At 33.5% G+C, this 27,244-nt stretch overlaps 1 protein-coding gene across 1 annotated transcript in view; it reads right to left on the reverse strand.

Moving 5' to 3' along the window:
* Positions 1-1,348: 1,348 nt before the first annotated feature.
* Positions 1,349-27,244, reverse strand: part of LOC143241731 (uncharacterized) — a 98,616-nt gene continuing 72,720 nt past the window's right edge. The window contains exons 5-7 of the mRNA XM_076484956.1: positions 16,603-17,503; positions 7,928-8,148; positions 1,349-6,012 (exon numbers count right to left, since the gene is read on the reverse strand). Of these exons, the coding sequence (XP_076341071.1) occupies positions 5,788-6,012; positions 7,928-8,148; positions 16,603-17,503 (1,347 nt within the window). The 3' untranslated portion in view covers positions 1,349-5,787. The remainder of the gene's footprint in view (positions 6,013-7,927; positions 8,149-16,602; positions 17,504-27,244) is intronic.

Here is a 27,244-nt window from a genome sequence, read left to right on the forward strand (position 1 = left end):
TATGTAACATAATTCATTTAAGATCTAAAGAGATCATTTGACAGTTTGAACTGTTCAGACATTCAAGACATTTTGAAAGTATTATGCCCATTATTGACAAATGAAGTGTTTTTTAAGCACATGTAATTTTGATTGGGAAAAAACTGACTTTTCGACTTAAAATTATAAAGTAAAAAAAGAACTTGACTACAGAAAAGAATGTAGGAGCTTATATTATTTACCAGAATAAACTCTTGAAGGCAAGATTATTATATTCTCATGTGATTTATTTACTTTTGGAAAAATAAAGGTTTCTAATACTTTAACAAAACAAAAAGTAGTGAAACAAATTAACATAAAGTTAATAACATATTGCTATGTTTCTGATAAAAATTGCATCATTAAGTATAAACAGTATTAGTGCAGTACGTGAAGTTACTCATAAAAAAAAACCATTTTGAAGATTAAAAACAAACACCTAGGTCTCTGGGTGGAAGAAAACACTTCTCTGTAAAAAGCAGCAGAAAGGTCTCTGGAAAACAAGATTGTCCTACAGTTTCCACAGCAATAAAACAGTCTCTTGAAAAAAAATAACCCTACAATTTCCATAGCAACAAAAAGGGCTAAAAAAATCACTGGATAGTTTCCACAGCAGGAGAAAGGTCTCTTTAAAAAAAATCCAGCCTATAGTTTCCACAACAGGAGAAAGGACTCTCCAAAAAAAAACAAAAAAGTCACCCTACAGTTTCTAGAACAACAGAAAGGTCTCTTGAAAAGAAAATTCACTGTACAATTTCCATCTCACTAATGGTGGGAAAATCACATATAGCCAATTGTGTAGCTTTGCATTTAACAGCAAACATTTAAAATATTTTGTTACAAAAATTCATGAAGAACAGCTGCTTTACCAATCATATATGAAAAAAAAAAAAATTTCATCCCTACTTGTATTATGTGGTTCATCTCACACCGTAGTTCATCTCATACTATAGTTCATCTCGCACCGTAGTTCATTTCATAATGTAGTTCATCTCATACCGTAGTTCATCTCACACCGTAGTTCATTTCATAATGTAGTTCATCTCATACTATAGTCACTGCTTTGAGTAACAATTACTTCATAGAATTTTCAGATCTTACAGCTTGTTATACAACATTTGTCTCTATCTCCCTCAAAACTTAAAATATTTTACTTTTTGTATAATATCCATTTATAAAATGTGATGTACAGGTAGAAGATTAATGATGTATTTACTACTGCAAATTAATAATTTCTTTAAGAAATACACCAAACAATGAGAGTACCATTCATTTATTTACCATTACTTATTACAATTCTATTACTTCTTTAAGAAATACACCAAACAATGAGAGTACCATTCATTTATTTACCATTACTTATTACAATTCTATTACTTCTTTAAGAAATACACCAAACAATGAGAGTACCATTCATTTATTTACCATTACTTATTACAATTCTATTACTTCTTTAAGAAATACACCAAACAATGAGAGTACCATTCATTTATTTACCATTACTTATTACAATTCTATTACTTCTTTAAGAAATACACCAAAAGTGCCCCCTCTTTACATAAATGGTAACTACAAATGTATAATTCAGGAACTACAAAGGTATAAACTTGTATTTACAGCATTAATATATTATCTTGTACTTCTGTAAATGGATAAACAACAAAATCGTCTTTTTTTCTAAAACTACCCACTGAATACCATCCCCCAAAATGTCTTAACCCAGTGGTTAAACTCTCACTCAACAGGAAATTATTTTAACCCAATAATGTCAAATTTAGTATGGTTAATTGGCTTAATTATGTTGTGTTTCTCCTGGGGAAGATGTGTTAACTTGTCCTCATTTCGTTTGACCATTTCTGAAATGGGGAGGCCATTTTATCTCATTTCAGCAATTTAACATTGATAGTTCAGAAGGTAAAATAAACTCATTTCACAATCTGATTACCTCAACGAAACATCAGCAGCTAAATATTCAGTGAAAACTGACACAGCTGTGCACGCGTCGTCTATTTGATGACATTATTTCAGTGGTTAAAACTGCTATGTTCCACCACTAGTACATAGCCATATAACCAAAACATCTGGTAAACAACACAACAGCTATAAAAGAAGAAATAATTGCTTAGGCAAGATAAAATTGCCTCCCCATTTCAGAAATGGTCAAACAACTTCAGAAAGAGTTGAACTAGTTTCCTCCAGTTAAGGGGTTAAGGCATGACAGTTTTGAAGTCCCAACAGAATATCTTCAGAGGTATCTAAACATCATAATTATAAATCTGGTCAAAAACAAAATAAAACATTCTACATAATGTATCTATTCCATCATAACTTTGTTGTGTACAATAAGTCTTTTACTTGTGTAAATCAAATAGCCCTCCATGTTAGCTTTAAGTTATAAAGTAATGCAACCTTACTATACTACATTTTTCATAAAAACTATAAACTACTGATACATGAGAGCTGTACTGTATTTGTTATATAAACTCAGAATAGAGTCAAGAGAAATATTCAGTGTAATCTACAGATTTCCTAACCCAGTTAAAGAACATTACCAAACCAGCATCAGATGTTTAGTCTTAAGTTGCTATGGTAATTTCAGGAGTTTATGTAAATGGTCACATTCTAAATAAAATAATTACTACAACTTCCGTGATGGAAATAACACCCACGAATTTAGAACTTCACATTGAAATCTCATGGAACACATAAAAAGTTCATATTTTTTCATTAGATCCAAAATGGAACAATGATAAATTTGTTTCTAGGTATGTATACAAATACATCTTCCTATTGAAAAACAGAATCCTTTTATTGTTTTTGTTTTCTTACAGACAAGGATAATTTCACTTTATATTTAAATATGTAGGTACAAATTTTGAATCCATTAATTTATCAGCATTTAGGAGCACATATACTGTTGTGCTGGAAACATAAAACTTACAGAAGTCATGCAAAAATGAAAACCACATTTGAAGTTTAAACCTGTCAATCACCTTAGGTGTTATATGTATACATAACATTGAACACTTATCAGTCACCTTGGATTTAATGTATACATAACATTGAACACTTATCAGTCACCTTGGATTTAATGTACACATAACATTGAACACTTAGTCACCTTGGATTTAATGTACACATAACATTCAACACTTATCAGTCACCTTGGATTTAATGTATACATAACATTGAACACTTAGTCACCTTGGATTTAATGTACACATAACATTCAACACTTATCAGTCACCTTGGATTTAATGTATACATAACATTGAACACTTAGTCACCTTGGATTTAATGTACACATAACATTCAACACTTATCAGTCACCTTGGGAGTAATGTATACATAACATTGAACACTTAGTCACCTTGGATTTAATGTACACATAACATTCAACACTTATCAGTCACCTTGGATTTAATGTATACATAACATCCAAAATTTGTCAGTCACCTTGGGTGTAATGTATACATAACATCCAAAATTTGTCAGTCACCTTAGGTTTAATGTATACATAACATCCAAAATTTGTCAGTCACCTTGGGTGTAATGTATACATAACATCCAAGATTTGTCAGTCACCTTGGGTGTAATGTATACATAACATCCAAAATTTGTCAGTCACCTTGGGTGTAATGTATACATAATATCCAAAATTTGTCAGTCACCTTAGGTTTAATGTATACATAACATCCAAAATTTGTCAGTCACCTTGGGTGTAATGTATACATAACATCCAAAATTTGTCAGTCACCTTAGGTTTAATGTATACATAACATTCAACACTTATCAGTCACCTTGGATTTAATGTATACATAACATTGAACACTTATCAGTCACCTTGGATTTAATGTATACATAACATCCAAGATTTGTCAGTCACCTTAGGTTTAATGTATACATAACATCCAATACTTGTCAGTTACACTGAGTTTAATGTACACATAATAACCAGAACTTGTCAGTCACCTTGGATTTAATGTATACATAACATCCAAATATAATGTACATAAATGCTAAGAATATAAAAGACCAAAGTTTTCAAACTATAACATATTCACAGGCTACTTAAGATGTTTTGTAATATTAAATAAACCCCAACTTGCCCGTGCATGTAACTGTAACAGTGTAATCAATGTTAAAGATAACAGTCATTAAGTTACCAAAGTTTACCCTAAATTGTATTAAAAAATTAATAAGAGCCTTAATGAAGATAAGTAAAACAGAAACAAATAAAACATTGATTTCATAATTCTAACAGAAGCAGTTTTAAGTAAATGCTCAAATCTCTGAATTAAACCATTCTCCCAAATTAATTTAAAGTGTGAATTTTTGTTTCATAAATCTCTAAATTTGCAAACACTTAAAAGTATATTACTTCAGCTTAATGCACAATTATACCCAAGAAAAAACTAAAACACAGACTATAAAACCAAGTTGCACGTTGACACACACTTTTTTTTCTGTGTAACAAACACAGCCTAAAACCAAACTTTCAGTATCGATACACAACTATTAACTACTACACAAAATAAAATGCAACTGTGTATTCCGACTGATACTGGCTAAAATAGCACAAACCTAGAACTATTCCAGTTTGTATTATAAACACTCATCTTCCCAACTTTTAATAAATGTTCTAATTATTTATGTATTATTAAAATTACTGTTATTTACTAAACTTTCAATACGAGTGTACTAAAATAATTAAAAATATTCCCAAAACAAAAATATAACAATGTACTTCAATTAACAAGGCCCAAGTAACTTAAGTTTAACAGATGCTTCATATTACTTATAACAATTGTGCATCCTTTAAATATGTCACTAGTCATTACGTTAATTTAAAAGGGCACTGTGATGATTGGCAGGTTCAAGATTGTACTGTTATATCATTAAACATACCTATGCACTTATCCCACAATACATGTATCACTCCCAAAATCTGAGCAGCAAAATTTGGATTTCAAGAAACTCCTTTACAAATTATTCACATTAAAATCCATTTAATACATCAAAATTGTGTGAATATATAATGGTAATAAATCTTAACCATTCTGTAAATAATTGACACATTGTGTCTTATGCATAATTTAAAACAAGACTGACATGTTGAATATTGATTCTACCTGGGTGTTTGTCTGGGTACAAATCATGAACAAACAAATCTAGGGAAGCTGCTTGTATGTTGAACTTATATCAGTACAATTTGGTATTACATTCGATAACACAGTTATCATTGGCAGTGAAAGAAATGAAAAGTGCACTATTGCACTTTGGTAATGCATAAATAAAATTAAAAATATTTTGTATCACCCTTCAGTGAATCCTTATGAAATGAGTATCAATTGTACACTATATCCAGGCACGTTCCTACTGAAAGTAAAGGTTTTCATTCCTGAGTTAATGTGTAATGTTCAGTAACATTTTAATTTGTTATAAAACATTGAACACAGTTAACAAACTTATCCATTTCCTCAATATTCCTTTCACTTTTACACCTTTAAAATATTATTGATACAAAAGTAAGTGCACAAATCAAAAATGCTACACAAGTTAGGAAGTACATGTAGCAAAAAGCTTAAGTTCAGTGGTTTGTTGTAATTCATAAAAATGAAATTCTGAAGTCTGAACTGAAAGTCACAACTGAAAAATGGGTTTTATTTTTCTTCAAAGTACTGTTTCAAGTGAAATAGCACTAATGGAGGACCTTCGTTGTTTGCTGACAAAAATTTTGACAGGTGCTTTATAATGGTTGTACAATTATCAGAGCACAGCAACTCCTGCCTCGCATCGGCTGGTCGGCATATGAGTACTCTCTGTCCATGAATTAGTCTCAGGGTCGTAAACCTCAACGGTGTTAAGAGTCACTGGAGCAGAAAATTCATCACTTGACGTACGCCCCCCAATAACAAGAAGTCGCCCGTTTACTGAGATGACCGAGGCACCTGCCCGTGCTGTTTTGACCGAGGTGACTTCAGTCCATTTGTTCTAAAACAAAATATTTTTAGAGTGAAAGCTCTTATCATTAACAAACAGGAATTTTTTATGTTGAGAAGCTTTGACTAACATTTTTTCTTAGTTATGATGAATTATACAAAACAGTAAGTCATTTGGTGACAATACCTGGAAAATATAAGTTATAGCTAGCACAAATCTTATCTTAGTTCCTGTATTCTATTCTGAGATAGCATGTCTAAATGTATGACACATACTATTCATAAAGTTATAAAACAATTTGTACATAGATATAATGAATACCAACTATTACAAGTGAAAACTTGTGTGCAAGTATGAGATGGCAATGCCAATTCCAGAAATAATTATCATTATTTTATCAAACCTTTTCAAAATTAGAAGATATAAATAAGGCACTTAATAAATACATAGTAGAAGGCTTGCACATAAGAAGTGTTATAGTTTTGAAATAAATGCCAAAATGTTCAAGTAAGGTTAACAACACACTTGTGACACATACAAAGTATACATATCAACAAACAGTCTGCAGCACACCATGGTGTCAGAACATGCTAGTGACACATACAAAGTATACATATCAACAAACAGTGTGCAGCACACCATGGTGTCAGAACATGCTAGTGACACATACAAAGTTTACGTATCAACATACAATCTGCAGCACACCATGGTATCAGAACATGCTAGTGACACATACAAAGTTTACATATCAACAAACAGTGTGCAGCACACCATGGTGTCAGAACATGCTAGTGACACATACAAAGTTTACATATCAACAAACAGTCTGCAGCACACCATGGTATCAGAACATGCTAGTGACACATACAAGGTTTACATATCAACAAACAGTGTGCAGCACACCATGGTATCAGAACATGCTAGTGACACATACAAAGTTTACATATCAACAAACAGTCTGCAGCACACCATGCTATCAGAACATGCTAGTGACACATACAAAGTATACATATCAACAAACAATCTGCAGCACACCATGCTATCAGAACATGCTAGTGACACATACAAAGTATACATATCAACAGTGTGCAGCACACCATGCTATCAGAACATGCTAGTGACACATACAAAGTATACATATCAACAGTGTGCAGTACAGCATGGTATCAGAACATGCTAGTGACACATACAAAGTTTACATATCAACAAACAGTGTGCAGCACACCATGGTATCAGAACATGCTAGTGACACATACAAAGTTTACATATCAACAAACAGTGTGCAGCACACCATGGTATCAGAACATGCTAGTGACACATACAAAGTTTACATATCAACAAACAGTCTGCAGCACACTGTGGTATCAGAACATGCTAGTGACACATACAGTGTATATATATCAACAATTATAACTATTATGTTATAAAATAGAACAATAGTTCTTGTGATGTGACACAATCATGAGTTGTGTATTATGTGTGTTTGGTATTAGGTGATATTCTTACTAGTCAAAGGTTATAATAATGGATTTAATCCCCGTGAGAAGTTTCATTCATTTTTAAGTAACCTTAATAACCACTAGATGTCATACTTTAATGGCTGGAAGAATAATACTGTAACACATACAAATCAGTATGTTAATTTTTTTATATTTTTTTTAACTTGCAGTCTTTGGATTTTGTTCCTAGGTCTACCATTTCTCTAACTGCATATAAATCTTTATTGTACCATATTTGTGTGAGTTGCGTAGAATTATTTAACCTTACAGTGCCTTATTTGTGTGATTTACGTAGATTTAGTTAACCCTAGAGTAAGTTATTTGTGTGAGTTATGTAGATTTAGCTTGTCTAAAGATGGTCCTAAGAACAGGATCAAGCACTTTCAAATAAGACTGTAACCTGCTGTAAACCAAGTTATAAACATTCTAAGAATATATTGTTCCATAAGTTTAAAATGTTTTTGTACCTCTTCAATGGAATAGCGCTCCACTGTCCGTAGAGCTGCATGGGAGTTATTGGTTCCTCCCACAGTATATATCTGGTCGTGTAACACTGCAACTCCCACGTAGGCACATCGAGTGCTGAGGGGAGCCAGACGATTCCACTCTCCAGTAACAGGATTGAAACTTTCAACGAGGTCCAGTTCTGTACTCAAAGCACTTAGCCCACCAATTATGTAAATTAGTCCTGAAATGTAATTCAGACACTTATCACTAGAATAATATTCTTACAACTGATTTTGCAACACTCGCACACATAAGGCACAACCAAGACTGTGTGCTCACTGGCAGGATAAGACTGATTTAGGCCAAAAACAGATTATTTTAACTTATGAATGGTCATTTCTATATGTATATAAAAGAGAGAGGGAGAGATTTCTCAGGTTCAGGAAGTCACTTCACAATTCCCATGAATTAAATGATATTCTAAACTGTTGATTTTGATAGCATTTTACACTAGATGGCAGTTTGGTTAAACTTGTACCATGGTGGGTCTAGTCAAACGATTCACTAAATGCAATACACTTGAATGACAAATACACACACATACACACTTCTGTTCAGGAAAATATTTTTTTTAACTATTGAGTTTTTAACATTTGAAAAAAAAAAACTTATTTAAGTAGTTCACCACCATTAGAACTGGTTTTTTTTTATTGTTTGTCACCAATATATTTTATTAACTTATAAACATTGCCACCCAGGAGAGTGTAAGAATATATTCTACACATACAACTAAACAAAACACTATCTAAACATACGAAAATAATTAATAAAATCTGGAGACAATGGACAATCTTCTATACAGCAAGAAACCAATGTTACAAGTTTATATCCTTTTAACAACTGGCTTGACTTATGATGTATGATAACTTTCAACAGTGTCTACTTGTTGACGTTTCCACACTAAACTTGGTGTATATGTTAATATTCTTGTTATAAACAGAAATAACGACTAATAGGAAACATTCCAAGTTGGATAAAGAACACAACAGAAAAATACATTTATATGTACAACCCAAATTAATTTCCATTTTTATATTTTTGGTAATTTCCAGAATTCTGCAACATGGGCTTCAAAAGTTACAGAACCATATTTTCGTAAATACAAATTCCTTTTCTACCCTTCAGTGTTCATTAGGGCTCAAAAATTAACTTATTTTGGCAGTTGGATTTTAAGAAGAATATAGCCATTTACTGAGAACACAACCTGCACACTGCAGTGATCAACAAACTTGGGAATTCATTAACAAGTTGCACCACTTCAGTTCTCTTATAACATTTATACCAGTGTGTGAAAGTACATTGAGTTACTAACCCAGCATATCACCATCTGTTTTTCATTCCATCATTATTCACAGCTACTGATGTTAGACCCCAATCAGGCTGTACCATCAGATACTTCATTCATCATTATTTACAACTACTGATGGTAGCCCCCAATCAGACTGTACCATCAGATACTTCATGACGTCGAGAAAACCCACTTGTAGAGAAAAATATATATGTAAAAATGGCTGGTATGGGAAGAGAAGACTTTATGTAGAGGAACAAACAATGTTTTGACCTTCTTCGGTCATTGTCAGGTTCACAAAGAAAAAAAGAGGTAACTGACTGATAACTGACCACATGTTTGAAGGCGGTTGTGTTACTGAGTGTAGGAATGTAGAGGGCATGCTTAGATGTTTGATTATATTTATTAATATAGGTACAAAGGTGTTCCTGTGTATTGGTTTATTTTGGGCTTGAGTTGTATAAGTAAGGCTTCTTTAATTTTGTGTTTATGTTTGTTTCTTTATTTAGTATTGGGGTGTTTTCTATGATTATGTTGTGTTTATTTGGTCAGCTATCGGTCAGTTACCTCTTTCTTTCTTTGTGAACCTGACAATGACCAAAGAAGGTCAAAACATTGTTCGTTCCTCTACATAAAGTTTTCTCTTCCCATACCAGCCATTTTTACATATATATTTTTCTCTACAAGTGGGTTTTCTTGTCATCACGGAATATTATTTCATCACAGCTATTGTACAAGAAGTGTAAGCCTTTGTGTTGTATTTGTTCTTATCTATGTAACCATTGTGTTTTGTGTATTTGTTCTTATCTATGTAACCATTATGTCAGAACTAACACATTACACCACTAGTAACAGTACACGCTCATACAATCGTAGAGAAACTAAGAAACTTAAACCAAAAAATTATCATCAGAAGAAATGACATCTTCATCAATGTAGAAAGTAACAATTAACCATAACTTTGTGAAGGTAAAACTTGCAAAAATTTTAATACGTACACATACATTATCCAAAATTTAGAGAAAAAACTACTTAAAGCCATGTTGAACACGAAATACAAAGACCTACATGACTTACAGAAACAAAAAATGAACCGAGACCATTAACTGGCATGCTGCATCAAACCAGAGATTTACGGACTTATACAACAAAACATAAACCAAATCAACACTAGGAATGACAGGGGCAGAGAGAACTGACACAACGAAAAACTAGAAAAACTAAGATGTAAACAACAGAAAAGACACCAACACGACAAACTGTTGACTAACCTCATAATTAACAGATCAGACTAACAATTAAACACAGACGAGATACATCTACTTAACAAAGGATTCAACTTCGCAATAGCACCTAGATACATTACAACCATAGAAATCAAAACATGTTTAGAAGACCTAGCCAGGAAACTTGTGATACTTTCCACAGAAAACAAAAACAACAAAATAACTACCAACAGAAAGAAGACAATTTTGACATTCAACAGCCAAACTTTGCAGAAAAAAATTAAAATATATATTTTCCAGAAACACCTAAAAACAACATCTTAAATGATTTTTTCAAAGAATTGTCTCACAAAACCATCAACATAATTTCACAAAATAGAAAACTAAAAAACAACCTTACAAAAAGAGACATTAATTCCATTAAAAGTCTTTAAACAAGACAAAAACATAAAAATTCTAAAAGCAGATAAAGGAAACACTATAGTCATAATGAACACGAATGAATACATCCAAAAAATGAAGAAAATTCTATCAGACACAAACAAATTTAAACCAATACACACAAATCTAACAAAGACACATGAAATGCAACTAAACAAAATACTACTAAAAATGAAAAAAGCCAACACAATTTCAAAAACACTTTATTCCTACCTATGCAAAACTGACCCACGCAGACCAAAAATATACTGCATCCCCAAACCTCATAAACCAGATTCTCCACTACTGCCAATAATGTCCACATATGAATACTTTAATTACAATCTTGGCAAATACTTAGCATGGGCATTCTCCAAATATGTAACATCAGCCAGCACATTCATCAAAGACTCTTTTAATTTCAAGTCTAATCTTAATCAACTTAATCATAAAGCCTTAATGGCCAGTTTCAATGTTATCCCCTCTTTACAGAAGTCCCAACCTCTGAAGCCTGCAAGATAGCCTTAGAACTCTATATCTGAGTCCCTAACCCATAACAGACATTCCCAGCAACCAATTAACAACCCTCATAGAATTCACAATGATGAAGACAAACTTCATGTTCAACAACCACAACTATATACAAACAAATGGCCTAAGCATGGGCAATCCAGTATCACCAGTTCTAGCCAATATTTTTATGACACAAGTTGAAACACAAGCAATTAACACGGCATTACATCCACCACTATACTGGTATAGATATGTAGACAACACGATTGCGGGATTCACATTTACAGAACACACACTTAATTTTTTCAATCACATTAACTCTATACATCCAAACATTAACTTCACATGTGAACAAGAAGAAATCAAATATCATTTCTTAACCTCAAAATTACAAGAACCGACACACAATTTAAAACAGAAATTCACCAAAAAATCACCCATACTTGACTACACATTCCTTGGAACTCAGCACATGAAACAAAACAAAAACTCAACATACTAAGAAACCAAATAAACACAGCCATAAACCTATACTCACCAGATAAAATTAACGATGAATTAGACAAAATAAAACAATACTTCATGAACATCAATAAGTTTCCTCCACAAACCGTAGAAAACATTATACGCACACACCTAGACAGAAAGCAAAATCAACTAACAAAAGTAAATATATCTCACGAATCAAAAAATCACAAAACCATATACTGCTGCATACCATATATTCCCGATATCAGCAGAAAAATAACCAACATTTGGCAAAAATTAGTAACAAAATATGACATTCCAGTTAATACCAAATTTATTCAAAAACCAGGTGCAAAACTGAGGTCTATAGTATGTAAAAACTACACTGACAAACACCACACCAACATTATTTATAAAATACAATGTAGCAACTGCCACAACTTCTATATTGGAGAAACAAGTAGAAAAATGGAAACCAGATTCAAAGAACATAAAAAGTCACCTTCACACGTTTTCGAACACGCAAGTCAAATAAACATAACATAACCATAGAAAACACTCAAATACTAAATAAAGAAACAAACATAAACAAATGCAAAATTAAAGAAGCCTTACTTATACAACAACTCAAGCCCAAAATAAACCAACACAAAGGAACACCTTTATACCTATATTAATAAATATAATTAAACATCTAAGCATGCCCACTACATTCCTACACTCAAATATACAACTGCCTTCACACATGTGGTCAGTAACCCTTTCTTTCTTTGTGAACTTGACCGAAGAATGTTAAAACGTTGTTTGATCCTCCACATAGAGTTTTCTCTACCCATACGAGCCATTTTTACATATATATGCCAGATACTTCATTCATCATTATTCACAACTACTGGTGGTAGCTCCCATTCATACAGTACCATCAGATACTTCATTCATCACTATTCACCACTACTGATGGTAGCCCCCAATTAGGCTGTACCATGAGATACTTCATTCACCACTACTGATGGTAGCCCCCAATTCGGCTGTACCATAAGATACTTCATTCACCACTACTGATGGTAGCCTCCAATTAGGTTGTACCATCAGATACTTCATTCATCATTATTCACAACTACTGATGGTAGCCCCCAATCAGACTGTACCATCAGATACTTCATTCACCACTACTGATGGTAGCCCCCAATTCGGCTGTACCATAAGATACTTCATTCACCACTACTGATGGTAGCCCCAATCAGGCTGTACCATCAGATACTTCATTCATCATTATTTACAACTACTGTACCATCACATACTTTATATGTATTCAGGTTGTACCATCAGATACCTCATTCACCATTATTTACAACTACTGATGGTAGCCCCCATTAAGATTGTACCATCAGATACTTCATTCATCATTATTCACAACTACTGATGGTAGCCCCCAATCAGGCTGTACCATCAGATACTTCAGATATTCAGGCTGTACCTCTGAAAGCATGCAGTACACATGGAGTAAATCTAAATGGTTGCACCACATTCAGAACATTCTTTAAGTCTCCTCTTTATCCAGCAAATACATGCCAACAAACAGGTGGCTGGTCTGTGTATGTCTTCACCTACACTCACAGCCACAACCGTGAATGCTAACAACAAAAGGGGCAGGATGCATTTCATCGATGACATAAATAAATGTGGCAATACAGCAATATGGCTTTACTGGTATCATACGATTTACAATAAATGTGGCAATACAGCAATATGGCTTTACTGGTATCATACGATTTACAATAAATGTGGCAATACAGCAATATGGCTTTACTGGTATCATACGATTTACATTTCTTCACAAAATTTGGCCAACGTTCAGAACTTGCCTGCATGAGACAACACAAGTCATACAGAGATTCTCTTCATAGGCTACATAAGACAGCCCATAAGAAAAATACAAGTTGCAACCACAGGCACCTAAAGTCACCTTTAATAATATAACTAGTCACTTGACATGGATTATTACTTTCATCTAAAGTCACCTTTAATAATATAAGTAGTCACTCGACATGGATTATTACTTCCATCTAAAGTCACCTTTAATAATATTAGTGAATCAATATGGATTACTACTTTCATTTAAAGTCACCTTTAATAATATTAGAGAATCGGTATGGATTATTACTTTCATTTAAAGTCATCTTTAATAATATTAGAGAATCAATATGGATTATTACTTTCATCTAAAGTCACCTTTAATAATATTAGAGAATCAATATGGATTATTACTTTCATCTAAAGTCACCTTTAATAATATTAGTGAATCAATATGGATTATTACTTTCAATAATATTAGTGAATCGACATGGATTATTACTTCCATCTAAAGTCACCTTTAATAGTATAAGTAGTCAGTTGATATGGATTATTACTTCCATCTAATGTCACATTTAATAACACAAGTAGTCAGTTTATATGGATTATTATTTCCATCTTATGTCACCTTTAATAATTTTAGTAGTCAGTTGATATGGATTATTACTTCCATCTAATGTCACCTTTAATAATATAAGTAGTTAGTTGATATGGATTATTACTTCCATCTAAAGTCACCTTTAATAATATAAGTAGTCAGTTGATATGGATTATTACTTCCATCTAAAGTCACCTTTAATAATATAAGTAGTCAGTTGATATGGATTATTACTTCCATCTAATGTCACCTTTAATAATATAAGTAGTCAGTTGATATGGATTATTACTTCCATCTAATGTCACCTTTAATAATATAAGTAGTCAGTTGATATGGATTATTACTTCCATCTAATGTCACCTTTAATAATATAAGTAGTCAGTTTATATGAATTATTACTTTAGTTATTTTTTATGTCAAAATACTACATCTATAGTTTCATACAAATTAGGATCTTAAATCACTACTAGTAACAAATTAGAATACAAAATAAGAACCTCATCATATCTTTTTATTTTACTGAGATATGGTTTATGTGCCAAATCAAATGTTGTTCCCTTCTTCACCTCCTATTTTTGAAAATAGTCCTTTAAATTCACTTTCTTCAATATATGACACATGAATAACCACTAATCAACAACTTAGAATGTTCCCAGAGTAATTTTCTCAGCCATTTCAATCTCTGAGAAAGCTACCATGTTCTTTTGATCCAAGATTTCAATGAGGTAGGTTATGTCTTTAGTTTGCTCAGAGTTTCATATTTTTTTTAAATATAAATGGATCTTAGTTACTGAGGTCAGTTAATTACAGTAGAATTCTGTGGTATCAGCGTAGTTATTTATGATTATTTGGTTAATGAATTGTGTATATTCAAACTAAGAAAAATTTTGTTTGATGTGCTGCATATGTGAAAGTTTAAAGGCTAAACAACCTAAGTCAAGCAGTAAATAATTTCAAAGTGAGAAGACATAATTGTTTGGTTTACTTTTTGATTTACTGTTCTGTATTTTAAGAAAAATAAGTTTAATAATTTAGTTCTAAATAGTAATAATCAATATATATAATGTATAATAACTGAAATGTGACTGTGTATTACAAAATACTAGTCATTAAAACACAGCTGAGATAGGGAAGACTAAAGGTCAGTTTTGTATCACTGGATATGTGACATGACTGCATGTGCACGTCCTCAATACAAGTTATACAATGTAAGCTAGGCATAACTGTAAGGTTAAAGTTATAATAAATATACAATGTTATAAGACTTAAGCTACTTAGACTAAACGTTTGTATTTTTATGTTATAATATGCAGTCATTCTAGCACAAGAAAAAAGCATAATTTATATTTACTTCTTAATTATTTATGATGGCTACAAGGCTGGTCAAATGACAGAGTATGGAACATAACAAAACAAAGTCTTACTGGAAACAAACATTTGAAATGTGTTTTACAGATTACACAAATATCATCTGAGATTTCTGGGACAAAGAATAGTTTTTAATCATCACATTAAATCACACAGACTATTTTCACAGATATATATCTGGTAAAAATATTTCATTAAAATATCTGATTCTTTCTATTCAAAATACTTGTACTCTAAAGTTTACCAAATTTTATGAAGATAAACATATTGTATCAAAGTTATCATGCGAATACTATACTTGTGTAAGTGAACTCGTGTAGTATACCAAGTTTGTTAATAATATAAATAGTCAGCTGATATGGATTATTACTTCATTTTTATTTATTAAGAATATTTTATTTTCTTATTTATAAACTAATATATCTAATGCAGAGGTTTCTAGCTTGTTATCTGTACACTAATTGGTCTTATATTTATTCACTATTTGAATACACAATACTTTACATTGAATAAATAATAAAGGGTTTCTAACATCAGAACATCTTATTTTGAGGCCTAGTTTCTTATGAACATTACGTTTGCAGCCAGCTTTTCTGAAAATGATTCCTACTTGACTTACAATTGGCCTGAATATTCATAATCGTACTTGGATTATCAACAGACCAAAACAATGTTAGTGTCACTTGCTGGTGATTGGTTAGATGCTACAGGCAAAACTCACTGGCAAGCTTACTACAACTAATTTCAAGCTCTGATACCATCTTGCCAATTTGCTTACATCAGACATTAGTTTTTCCTGTATGTCATTCTTGAGCAAAACACATCAAACTCAAAGATACCACCACCACACAACGTTTATTTCCTGTTGTTCTTAGCACAAATACTAAGGTACCAACTTACCTTGATAAGCAACTACACCCATAGCATATCTGGGAATGCTCATTTTTCCAATTATAGTCCACTTATTAACTAAAGGATCGTACTGCTCCATTGTGTCTCCAATTTCAGCTCCCACCCATCCTCCAAGGGCATACAGGTAACCATTCAGAGCACAGGTACCTAAAGCACATCGAGGCAAGTTCATACTACAAATCATGGACCACTGATTGGACACTGGATCATAAACTTCTCCATTACTAAATATCAAACAATCACTCTCACCACCTATGACATAAATCAAGTTATTAAGTACTGCAACACCATGTCCACTACGAGAATGAAGCATGGGCGACAACGTTTTCCACTGACATTTAAGCGTTTCCAATCGTTCAACAGTCACCAGTGTGGTGCTCTCATTCCATCGTCTTCCTAATTCACGATTATAGCCACCTAACACGTACACACATTTCTTAGCACACATTCGAGGCTGCAGACGCACATCGTAAACCTGACCTAGACGCCGTTTTGCTTCTACTAATCTCATTTCTATTCTGTGATTTTGAAGAGATTTTAACAAAGATACTTTCAGATTCAGATCTGGACATTCTTGAGCATAAGAATCGAGCTGTTTTATGGATATAACAGGCAAACGAACAGCCTCCAACAGCTCAGAGACGTACTTTTGTCGATGGGTGACATCATGAAGTATCCACTTCATGGTAGCTTGAAAAACTTGAAACTCACTATCGATGTTCAAGCCTTCACTCCTTAAAAAGCTCTTTAGGGCATCCTTGGGAAGTTCACAAAACTCATCTTCCTGGATGACCTCAATGAAATTTCTCTCGATGTACCTCTTGGCTTCAAGCTTCAAGTTTGTGCAGGCATGGAGCTCGGCAAACTGACATATACCTAAAAAACAACACTGAAAATCATGCAACAGTAAATCACTTTTCAAGAAGCAGTTTTCATCAACTGAACTCGCAGAATCCTGTTAATGAAAACACCTTCGAGTATTTTATTTGCCTTACACAAATACAAATGTCTCTCCAAAATAGTGAATTTAACAATTAGCTAGAAAAGAAAAAATATCCCAACTGTGATGCTCTATTTCTTTTGCACATGATTTTGGCTCTAAAAACTAGAAACTCATTACTAAATATTATCTTTAACCATCTCATTCTTTATAGTATATTTATAATAAGGTGACTTGATGGATGCCATTAAAAAAAAATAAAACTTTCTATAACATTTGAAACAAAAGTAATTGTTTCACTTTTTTTTTCAAGAATAGTCATAACACTTAGAAATTTGAAAAATTTACAACTTTAAGAAAAAGCTGCTTGACTAAGCAATTACAAACTTATGTTGAACAGTAACCACGTTTCTGAGAAGAAAGTTATTACAATATTTTTATCCAATAACTAATAGAACATGACTTGGTACATCCTACAGAATAAACCCACTAACAACCTATTATTGTCTATTTTTAAAAAAACATAATGATAACAAATAAAAAATGTTTAGTAAATTGCAATTCAACTGATTTTAAGGTCTTTTAATTTTCTGAGAAAGTCCCTTTATAAAAGTTAAACACACTTTTATTTAAATTTTACCCCCCTAGAACAAAGACTTGAAATAATGCTCAGAACCATTTGTAAAAAACCAGGTTCCTCCAAATACACAGTAAAATGGCCAACTTTAAATTATAATGTACCTCTAGTCCAGTGGTTCCCTTAATATATGGTGCAGAAGGGACTTAAGTGTTGCAGAATATTTGCAATTAATAAGTAATTTTTGTTTAGTAATATAAGTATTACCAATTTAATACATGTTTTTTATTTCCTTGAAATACACTGATGTCTACCTGTCTTAGTCAAGGGGTTACCACTGAGCATGCAATACACTTATTTACATGTGACACTAAATGTTTGGGACATTAATAAGAAAGAAGTTCACGGGACATTACATACCTACTCACAATAATTTGTCGTTAATAAGAAAGAAGTTCACGGAACATTACATACCTACACACAATAATTTGTCGTTAATAAGAAAAAAGTTCACAGAACATGTACATACCTACTCCCAATAATTTGTCGTTAATAAGAAAGAAGTTCACAGGACATGTACATACCTACTCACAATAATTTGTCGTTAACAAGAAAAAAGTTCACGGGACATTACATACCTACACACAATAATTTGTCGTTAATAAGAAAGAAGTTCACAGAACATGTACATACCTACACACAATAATTTGTCGTTAATAAGAAAGAAGTTCATGGGACATGTACATACCTACACACAATACTTCATCGTTAATAAGAAGTTTCCAAGACGTGTACATACCTACACACAATACTTCATGGTTAATAAGAAGTTTCCAGGACGTGTACATACCTACACACAATACTTCATCGTTAATAAGAAGTTTCCATGACATGTACATACCTACACACAATACTTCATCGTTAATAAGAAGTTTCCAGGACGTGTACATACCTACACACAATACTTCATGGTTAATAAGAACTTCATGAGACGTGTACATACCTACACACAATACTTCATCGTTAATAAGAAGTTTCCAGGACGTGTACATACCTACACACAATACTTCATCGTTAATAAGAAGTTTCCAGGACGTGTACATACCTACACACAATACTTCATCGTTAATAAGAAGTTTCCAGGACGTGTACATACCTACACACAATACTTCATCGTTAATAAGAAGTTTCCAGGACGTGTACATACCTACACACAATACTTCATGGTTAATAAGAAGTTCATGAGACGTGTACATACCTACACACAATACTTCATGGTTAATAAGAAGTTTCCAGGACGTGTACATACCTACACACAATACTTCATTGTTAATAAGAAGTTTCCAGGACGTGTACATACCTACACACAATACTTCATGGTTAATAAGAAGTTTCCAGGACGTGTACATACTTACACACAATACTTCATCGTTAATAACAAGTTTCCAGGACGTGTACATACCTACACACAATACTTCATCGTTAATAAGAAGTTTCCAGGACGTGTACATACCTACACACAATACTTCATCATTAATAAGAAGTTTCCAGGACGTGTACATACCTACACACAATACTTCATCGTTAATAAGAAGTTCATGGGACGTGTACATAAGTACAAACAATACTTCATCGTTAATAAGAAGTTCATGAGACGTGTACATACCGACACACAATACTTCATGGTTAATAAGAAGTTTCCAGGAAATGTACATACCTACACACAATACTTCATGGTTAATAAGAAGTTTCCAGGACATGTACATACCTACACACAATACTTCATCTTTAATAAGAAGTTCATGGGACATGTACATACCTACACACAATACTTCATCTTTAATAAGAAGTTCATGGGACGTGTACATACCTACACACAATACTTCATCGTTAATAAGAAGTTCATGGGACGTGTACATAAGTACAAACAATACTTCATCGTTAATAAGAAGTTCATGAGACGTGTACATACCGACACACAATACTTCATGGTTAATAAGAAGTTTCCAGGAGGTGTACATACCTACACACAATACTTCATGGTTAATAAGAAGTTTCCAGGACACGTACATACCTACACACAATACTTCATGGTTAATAAGAAGTTTCCAGGACACGTACATACCTACACACAATACTTCATCGTTAATAAGAAGTTCATGGGACTTGTACATACCTACACACAATACTTCATCGTTAATAAGAAGTTCATGAGACGTGTACATACCGACACACAATACTTCATGGTTAATAAGAAGTTTCCAGGACGTGTACATACCTACACACAATACTTCATGGTTAATAAGAAGTTTCCAGGACATGTACATACCTACACACAACACTTCATCGTTAATAAGAAGTTTCCAGGACGTGTACATACCTACACACAATACTTCATGGTTAATAAAAAGTTTCCAGGATGTGTACATACCTACACACAATACTTCATGGTTAATAAGAAGTTCATGAGACGTGTACATACCTACACACAATATTTCATCGTTAATAAGAAGTTTCCAAAACGTGTACATACCTACACACAATACTTCATGGTTAATAAGAAGTTTCCAGGACGTGTACATACCTACACACAATACTTCATGGTTAATAAGAAGTTTCCAGGACGTGTACATACCTACACACAATATTTCATCGTTAATAAGAAGTTTCCAGGACGTGTACATACCTACACACAATACTTCATCATTAATAAGAAGTTTCCAGGATGTGTACATACCTACACACAATACTTCATGGTTAATAAGAAGTTTCCAGGACGTGTACATATCTACACACAATACTTCATGGTTAATAAGAAGTTCATGAGACGTGTACATACTTACACACAATACTTCATGGTTAATAAGAAGTTTCCAGGACGTGTACATACCTACACACAATACTTCATGGTTAATAAGAAGTTCATGAGACGTGTACATACCTACACACAATATTTCATCGTTAATAAGAAGTTTCCAAAACGTGTACATACCTACACACAATACTTCATGGTTAATAAGAAGTTTCCAGGACGTGTACATACCTACACACAATACTTCATGGTTAATAAGAAGTTTCCAGGACGTGTACATACCTACACACAATATTTCATCGTTAATAAGAAGTTTCCAGGACGTGTACATACCTACACACAATACTTCATCATTAATAAGAAGTTTCCAGGATGTGTACATACCTACACACAATACTTCATGGTTAATAAGAAGTTTCCAGGACGTGTACATATCTACACACAATACTTCATGGTTAATAAGAAGTTCATGAGACGTGTACATACTTACACACAATACTTCATGGTTAATAAGAAGTTTCCAGGACGTGTACATACCTACACACAATACTTCATCATTAATAAGAAGTTTCCAGGACGTGTACATACCTACACACAATACTTCATGGTTAATAAGAAGTTCATGAGACGTGTACATACCTACACACAATACTTCATGGTTAATAAGAAGTTTCCAGGACGTGTACATACCTACACACAATACTTCATGGTTAATAAGAAGTTTCCAGGACGTGTACATACCTACACACAATACTTCATGGTTAATAAGAAGTTTCCAGGACGTGTACATACCTACACACAATACTTCATGGTTAATAAGAAGTTTCCAGGACGTGTACATACCTACACACAATACTTCATCGTTAATAAGAAGTTTTCAGGACATGTACATACCTACACACAATACTTCATCGTTAATAAGAAGTTCATGGGACGTGTACATACCTACACACAATATTTCATCGTTAATAAGAAGTTCATGAGACGTGTACATACCGACACACAATACTTCATGGTTAATAAGAAGTTCATGAGACGTGTACATACCTACACACAATACTTCATTGTTAATAAGAAGTTTCCAGGACGTGTACATACCTACACACAATACTTCATGGTTAATAAGAAGTTTCCAGGACATGTACATACCTACACACAATACTTCATCGTTAATAAGAAGTTTCCAGGACGTGTACATACCTACACACAATACTTCATGGTTAATAAGAAGTTTCCAGGACGTGTACATACCTACACACAATACTTCATGGTTAATAAGAAGTTTCCAGGACGTGTACATACCTACACACAATACTTCATGGTTAATAAGAAGTTCATGAGACGTGTACATACCTACACACAATACTTCATCGTTAATAAGAAGTTTCCAGGACGTGTACATACCTACACACAATACTTCATGGTTAATAAGAAGTTTCCAGGACGTGTACATACCTACACACAATACTTCATGGTTAATAAGAAGTTCATGAGACGTGTACATACCTACACACAATACTTCATCGTTAATAAGAAGTTCATGGGACGTGTACATACCTACACACAATACTTCATCGTTAATAAGAAGTTCATGGGACGTGTACATACCTACACACAATACTTCATCGTTAATAAGAAGTTCATGAGACGTGTACATACCGACACACAATACTTCATGGTTAATAAGAAGTTTCCAGGACGTGTACATACCTACACACAATACTTCATCGTTAATAAGAAGTTCATGAGACGTGTACATACCTACACACAATATTTCATCGTTAATAAGAAGTTTCCAGGACGTGTACATACCTACACACAATACTTCATCGTTAATAAGAAGTTCATGAAACGTGTACATACCGACACACAATACTTCATGGTTAATAAGAAGTTTCCAGGACGTGTACATACCTACACACAATACTTCATCGTTAATAAGAAGTTCATGAGACGTGTACATACCTACACACAATATTTCATCGTTAATAAGAAGTTTCCAGGACGTGTACATACCTACACACAATACTTCATGGTTAATAAGAAGTTTCCAGGACGTGTACATACCTACACACAATACTTCATGGTTAATAAGAAGTTTCCAGGACGTGTACATACCTACACACAATATTTCATCGTTAATAAGAAGTTTCCAGGACGTGTACATACCTACACACAATACTTCATCGTTAATAAGAAGTTTCCAAGACGTGTACATACCTACACACAATACTTCATGGTTAATAAGAAGTTTCCAGGACGTGTACATACCTACACACAATACTTCATGGTTAATAAGAAGTTCATGAGACGTGTACATACCTACACACAATACTTCATCGTTAATAAGAAGTTCATGGGACGTGTACATACCTACACACAATACTTCATGGTTAATAAGAAGTTTCCAGGACGTGTACATACCTACACACAATACTTCATGGTTAATAAGAAGTTCATGAGACGTGTACATACCTACACACAATACTTCATCGTTAATAAGAAGTTCATGGGACGTGTACATACCTACACACAATACTTCATCGTTAATAAGAAGTTCATGGGACGTGTACATACCTACACACAATACTTCATCGTTAATAAGAAGTTCATGAGACGTGTACATACCGACACACAATACTTCATGGTTAATAAGAAGTTTCCAGGACGTGTACATACCTACACACAATACTTCATCGTTAATAAGAAGTTCATGAGACGTGTACATACCTACACACAATATTTCATAGTTAATAAGAAGTTTCCAGGACGTGTACATACCTACACACAATACTTCATGGTTAATAAGAAGTTTCCAGGACGTGTACATACCTACACACAATACTTCATGGTTAATAAGAAGTTTCCAGGACGTGTACATACCTACACACAATACTTCATCGTTAATAAGAAGTTTTCAGGACGTGTACATACCTACACACAATACTTCATCGTTAATAAGAAGTTTCCAGGACGTGTACATACCTACACACAATACTTCATGGTTAATAAGAACTTCATGAGACGTGTACATACCTACACACAATACTTCATCGTTAATAAGAAGTTTCCAGGACGTGTACATACCTACACACAATACTTCATCGTTAATAAGAAGTTTTCAGGACGTGTACATACCTACACACAATACTTCATCGTTAATAAGAAGTTTCCAGGACGTGTACATACCTACACACAATACTTCATGGTTAATAAGAAGTTCATGAGACGTGTACATACCTACACACAATACTTCATGGTTAATAAGAAGTTTCCAGGACGTGTACATACCTACACACAATACTTCATTGTTAATAAGAAGTTTCCAGGACGTGTACATACCTACACACAATACTTCATGGTTAATAAGAAGTTTCCAGGACGTGTACATACCTACACACAATACTTCATCGTTAATAAGAAGTTTCCAGGACGTGTACATACCTACACACAATACTTCATCGTTAATAAGAAGTTTCCAGGACGTGTCACACAATACTTCATCGTTAATAAGAAGTTCATAAGACGTGTACATACCTACACACAATACTTCATCGTTAATAAGAAGTTTCCAGGACGTGTACATACCTACACACAATACTTCATCATTAATAAGAAGTTTCAGGACGTGTACATACCTACACACAATACTTCATCGTTAATAAGAAGTTCATGGGGACGTGTACATACCTACACACAATACTTCATCGTTAATAAGAAGTTCATGAGACGTGTACATACCTACACACAATACTTCATGGTTAATAAGAAGTTTCCAGGACGTGTACATACCTACACACAATACTTCATGGTTAATAAGAAGTTTCCAGGACGTGTACATACCTACACACAATACTTCATCGTTAATAAGAAGTTCATGGGACATGTACATACCTACACACAATACTTCATCGTTAATAAGAAGTTCATGGGACGTGTACATACTTACACACAATACTTCATCGTTAATAAGAAGTTCATGAGACGTGTACATACCGACACACAATACTTCATGGTTAATAAGAAGTTTCCAGGACGTGTACATACCTACACACAATACTTCATGGTTAATAAGAAGTTTCCAGGACGTGTACATACCTACACACAATACTTCATGGTTAATAAGAAGTTTCCAGGACGTGTACATACCTACACACAATACTTCATGGTTAATAAGAAGTTTCCAGGACGTGTACATACCTACACACAATACTTCATCGTTAATAAGAAGTTCATGGGACGTGTACATACCTACACACAATACTTCATCGTTAATAAGAAGTTCATGAGACGTGTACATACCTACACACAATACTTCATGGTTAATAAGAAGTTTCCAGGACGTGTACATACCTACACACAATACTTCATGGTTAATAAGAAGTTCCAGGACGTGTACATACCTACACACAATACTTCATCGTTAATAAGAAGTTTCCAGGACGTGTACATACCTACACACAATACTTCATGGTTAATAAGAAGTTTCAGGACGTGTACATACCTACACACAATACTTCATGGTTAATAAGAAGTTCATGAGACGTGTACATACCTACACACAATACTTCATCGTTAATAAGAAGTTTCCAGGACGTGTACATACCTACACACAATACTTCATGGTTAATAAGAAGTTTCCAGGACGTGTACATACCTACACACAATACTTCATGGTTAATAAGAAGTTTCCAGGACGTGTACATACCTACACACAATACTTCATCGTTAATAAGAAGTTTCCAGGACGTGTACATACCTACACACAATACTTCATCGTTAATAAGAAGTTTCAGGACGTGTACATACCTACACACAATACTTCATGGTTAATAAGAAGTTTCAGGACGTGTACATACCTACACACAATACTTCATGGTTAATAAGAAGTTCATGAGACGTGTACATACCTACACACAATACTTCATGGTTAATAAGAAGTTTCCAGGACGTGTACATACCTACACACAATACTTCATCGTTAATAAGAAGTTTCCAGGACGTGTACATACCTACACACAATACTTCATGGTTAATAAGAAGTTCATGAGACGTGTACATACCTACACACAATACTTCATGGTTAATAAGAAGTTTCCAGGACGTGTACATACCTACACACAATACTTCATGGTTAATAAGAAGTTTCCAGGACGTGTACATACCTACACACAATACTTCATGGTTAATAAGAAGTTTCAGGACGTGTACATACCTACACACAATACTTCATGGTTAATAAGAAGTTTCCAGGACGTGTACATACCTACACACAATACTTCATCGTTAATAAGAAGTTTTCAGGACGTGTACATACCTACACACAATACTTCATCGTTAATAAGAAGTTCATGGGACGTGTACATACCTACACACAATACTTCATCGTTAATAAGAAGTTCATGAGACGTGTACATACCGACACACAATACTTCATGGTTAATAAGAAGTTCATGAGACGTGTACATACCTACACACAATACTTCATTGTTAATAAGAAGTTTCCAGGACGTGTACATACCTACACACAATACTTCATGGTTAATAAGAAGTTTCCAGGACATGTACATACCTACACACAATACTTCATCGTTAATAAGAAGTTTCCAGGACGTGTACATACCTACACACAATACTTCATGGTTAATAAGAAGTTTCCAGGACGTGTACATACCTACACACAATACTTCATGGTTAATAAGAAGTTTCCAGGACGTGTACATACCTACACACAATACTTCATGGTTAATAAGAAGTTCATGAGACGTGTACATACCTACACACAATACTTCATCGTTAATAAGAAGTTTCCAGGACGTGTACATACCTACACACAATACTTCATGGTTAATAAGAAGTTTCCAGGACGTGTACATACCTACACACAATACTTCATGGTTAATAAGAAGTTCATGAGACGTGTACATACCTACACACAATACTTCATCGTTAATAAGAAGTTCATGGGACGTGTACATACCTACACACAATACTTCATCGTTAATAAGAAGTTCATGGGACGTGTACATACCTACACACAATACTTCATCGTTAATAAGAAGTTCATGAGACGTGTACATACCTACACACAATACTTCATGGTTAATAAGAAGTTTCCAGGACGTGTACATACCTACACACAATACTTCATCGTTAATAAGAAGTTCATGAGACGTGTACATACCTACACACAATACTTCATCGTTAATAAGAAGTTTCCAGGACGTGTACATACCTACACACAATACTTCATGGTTAATAAGAAGTTTCCAGGACGTGTACATACCTACACACAATACTT

The sequence above is a fragment of the Tachypleus tridentatus genome, unplaced genomic scaffold, assembly GCF_004210375.1.
Source record: "Tachypleus tridentatus isolate NWPU-2018 unplaced genomic scaffold, ASM421037v1 Hic_cluster_1, whole genome shotgun sequence".
In the NCBI taxonomy this organism is placed as follows: Eukaryota; Metazoa; Arthropoda; class Merostomata; order Xiphosura; family Limulidae; genus Tachypleus; species Tachypleus tridentatus.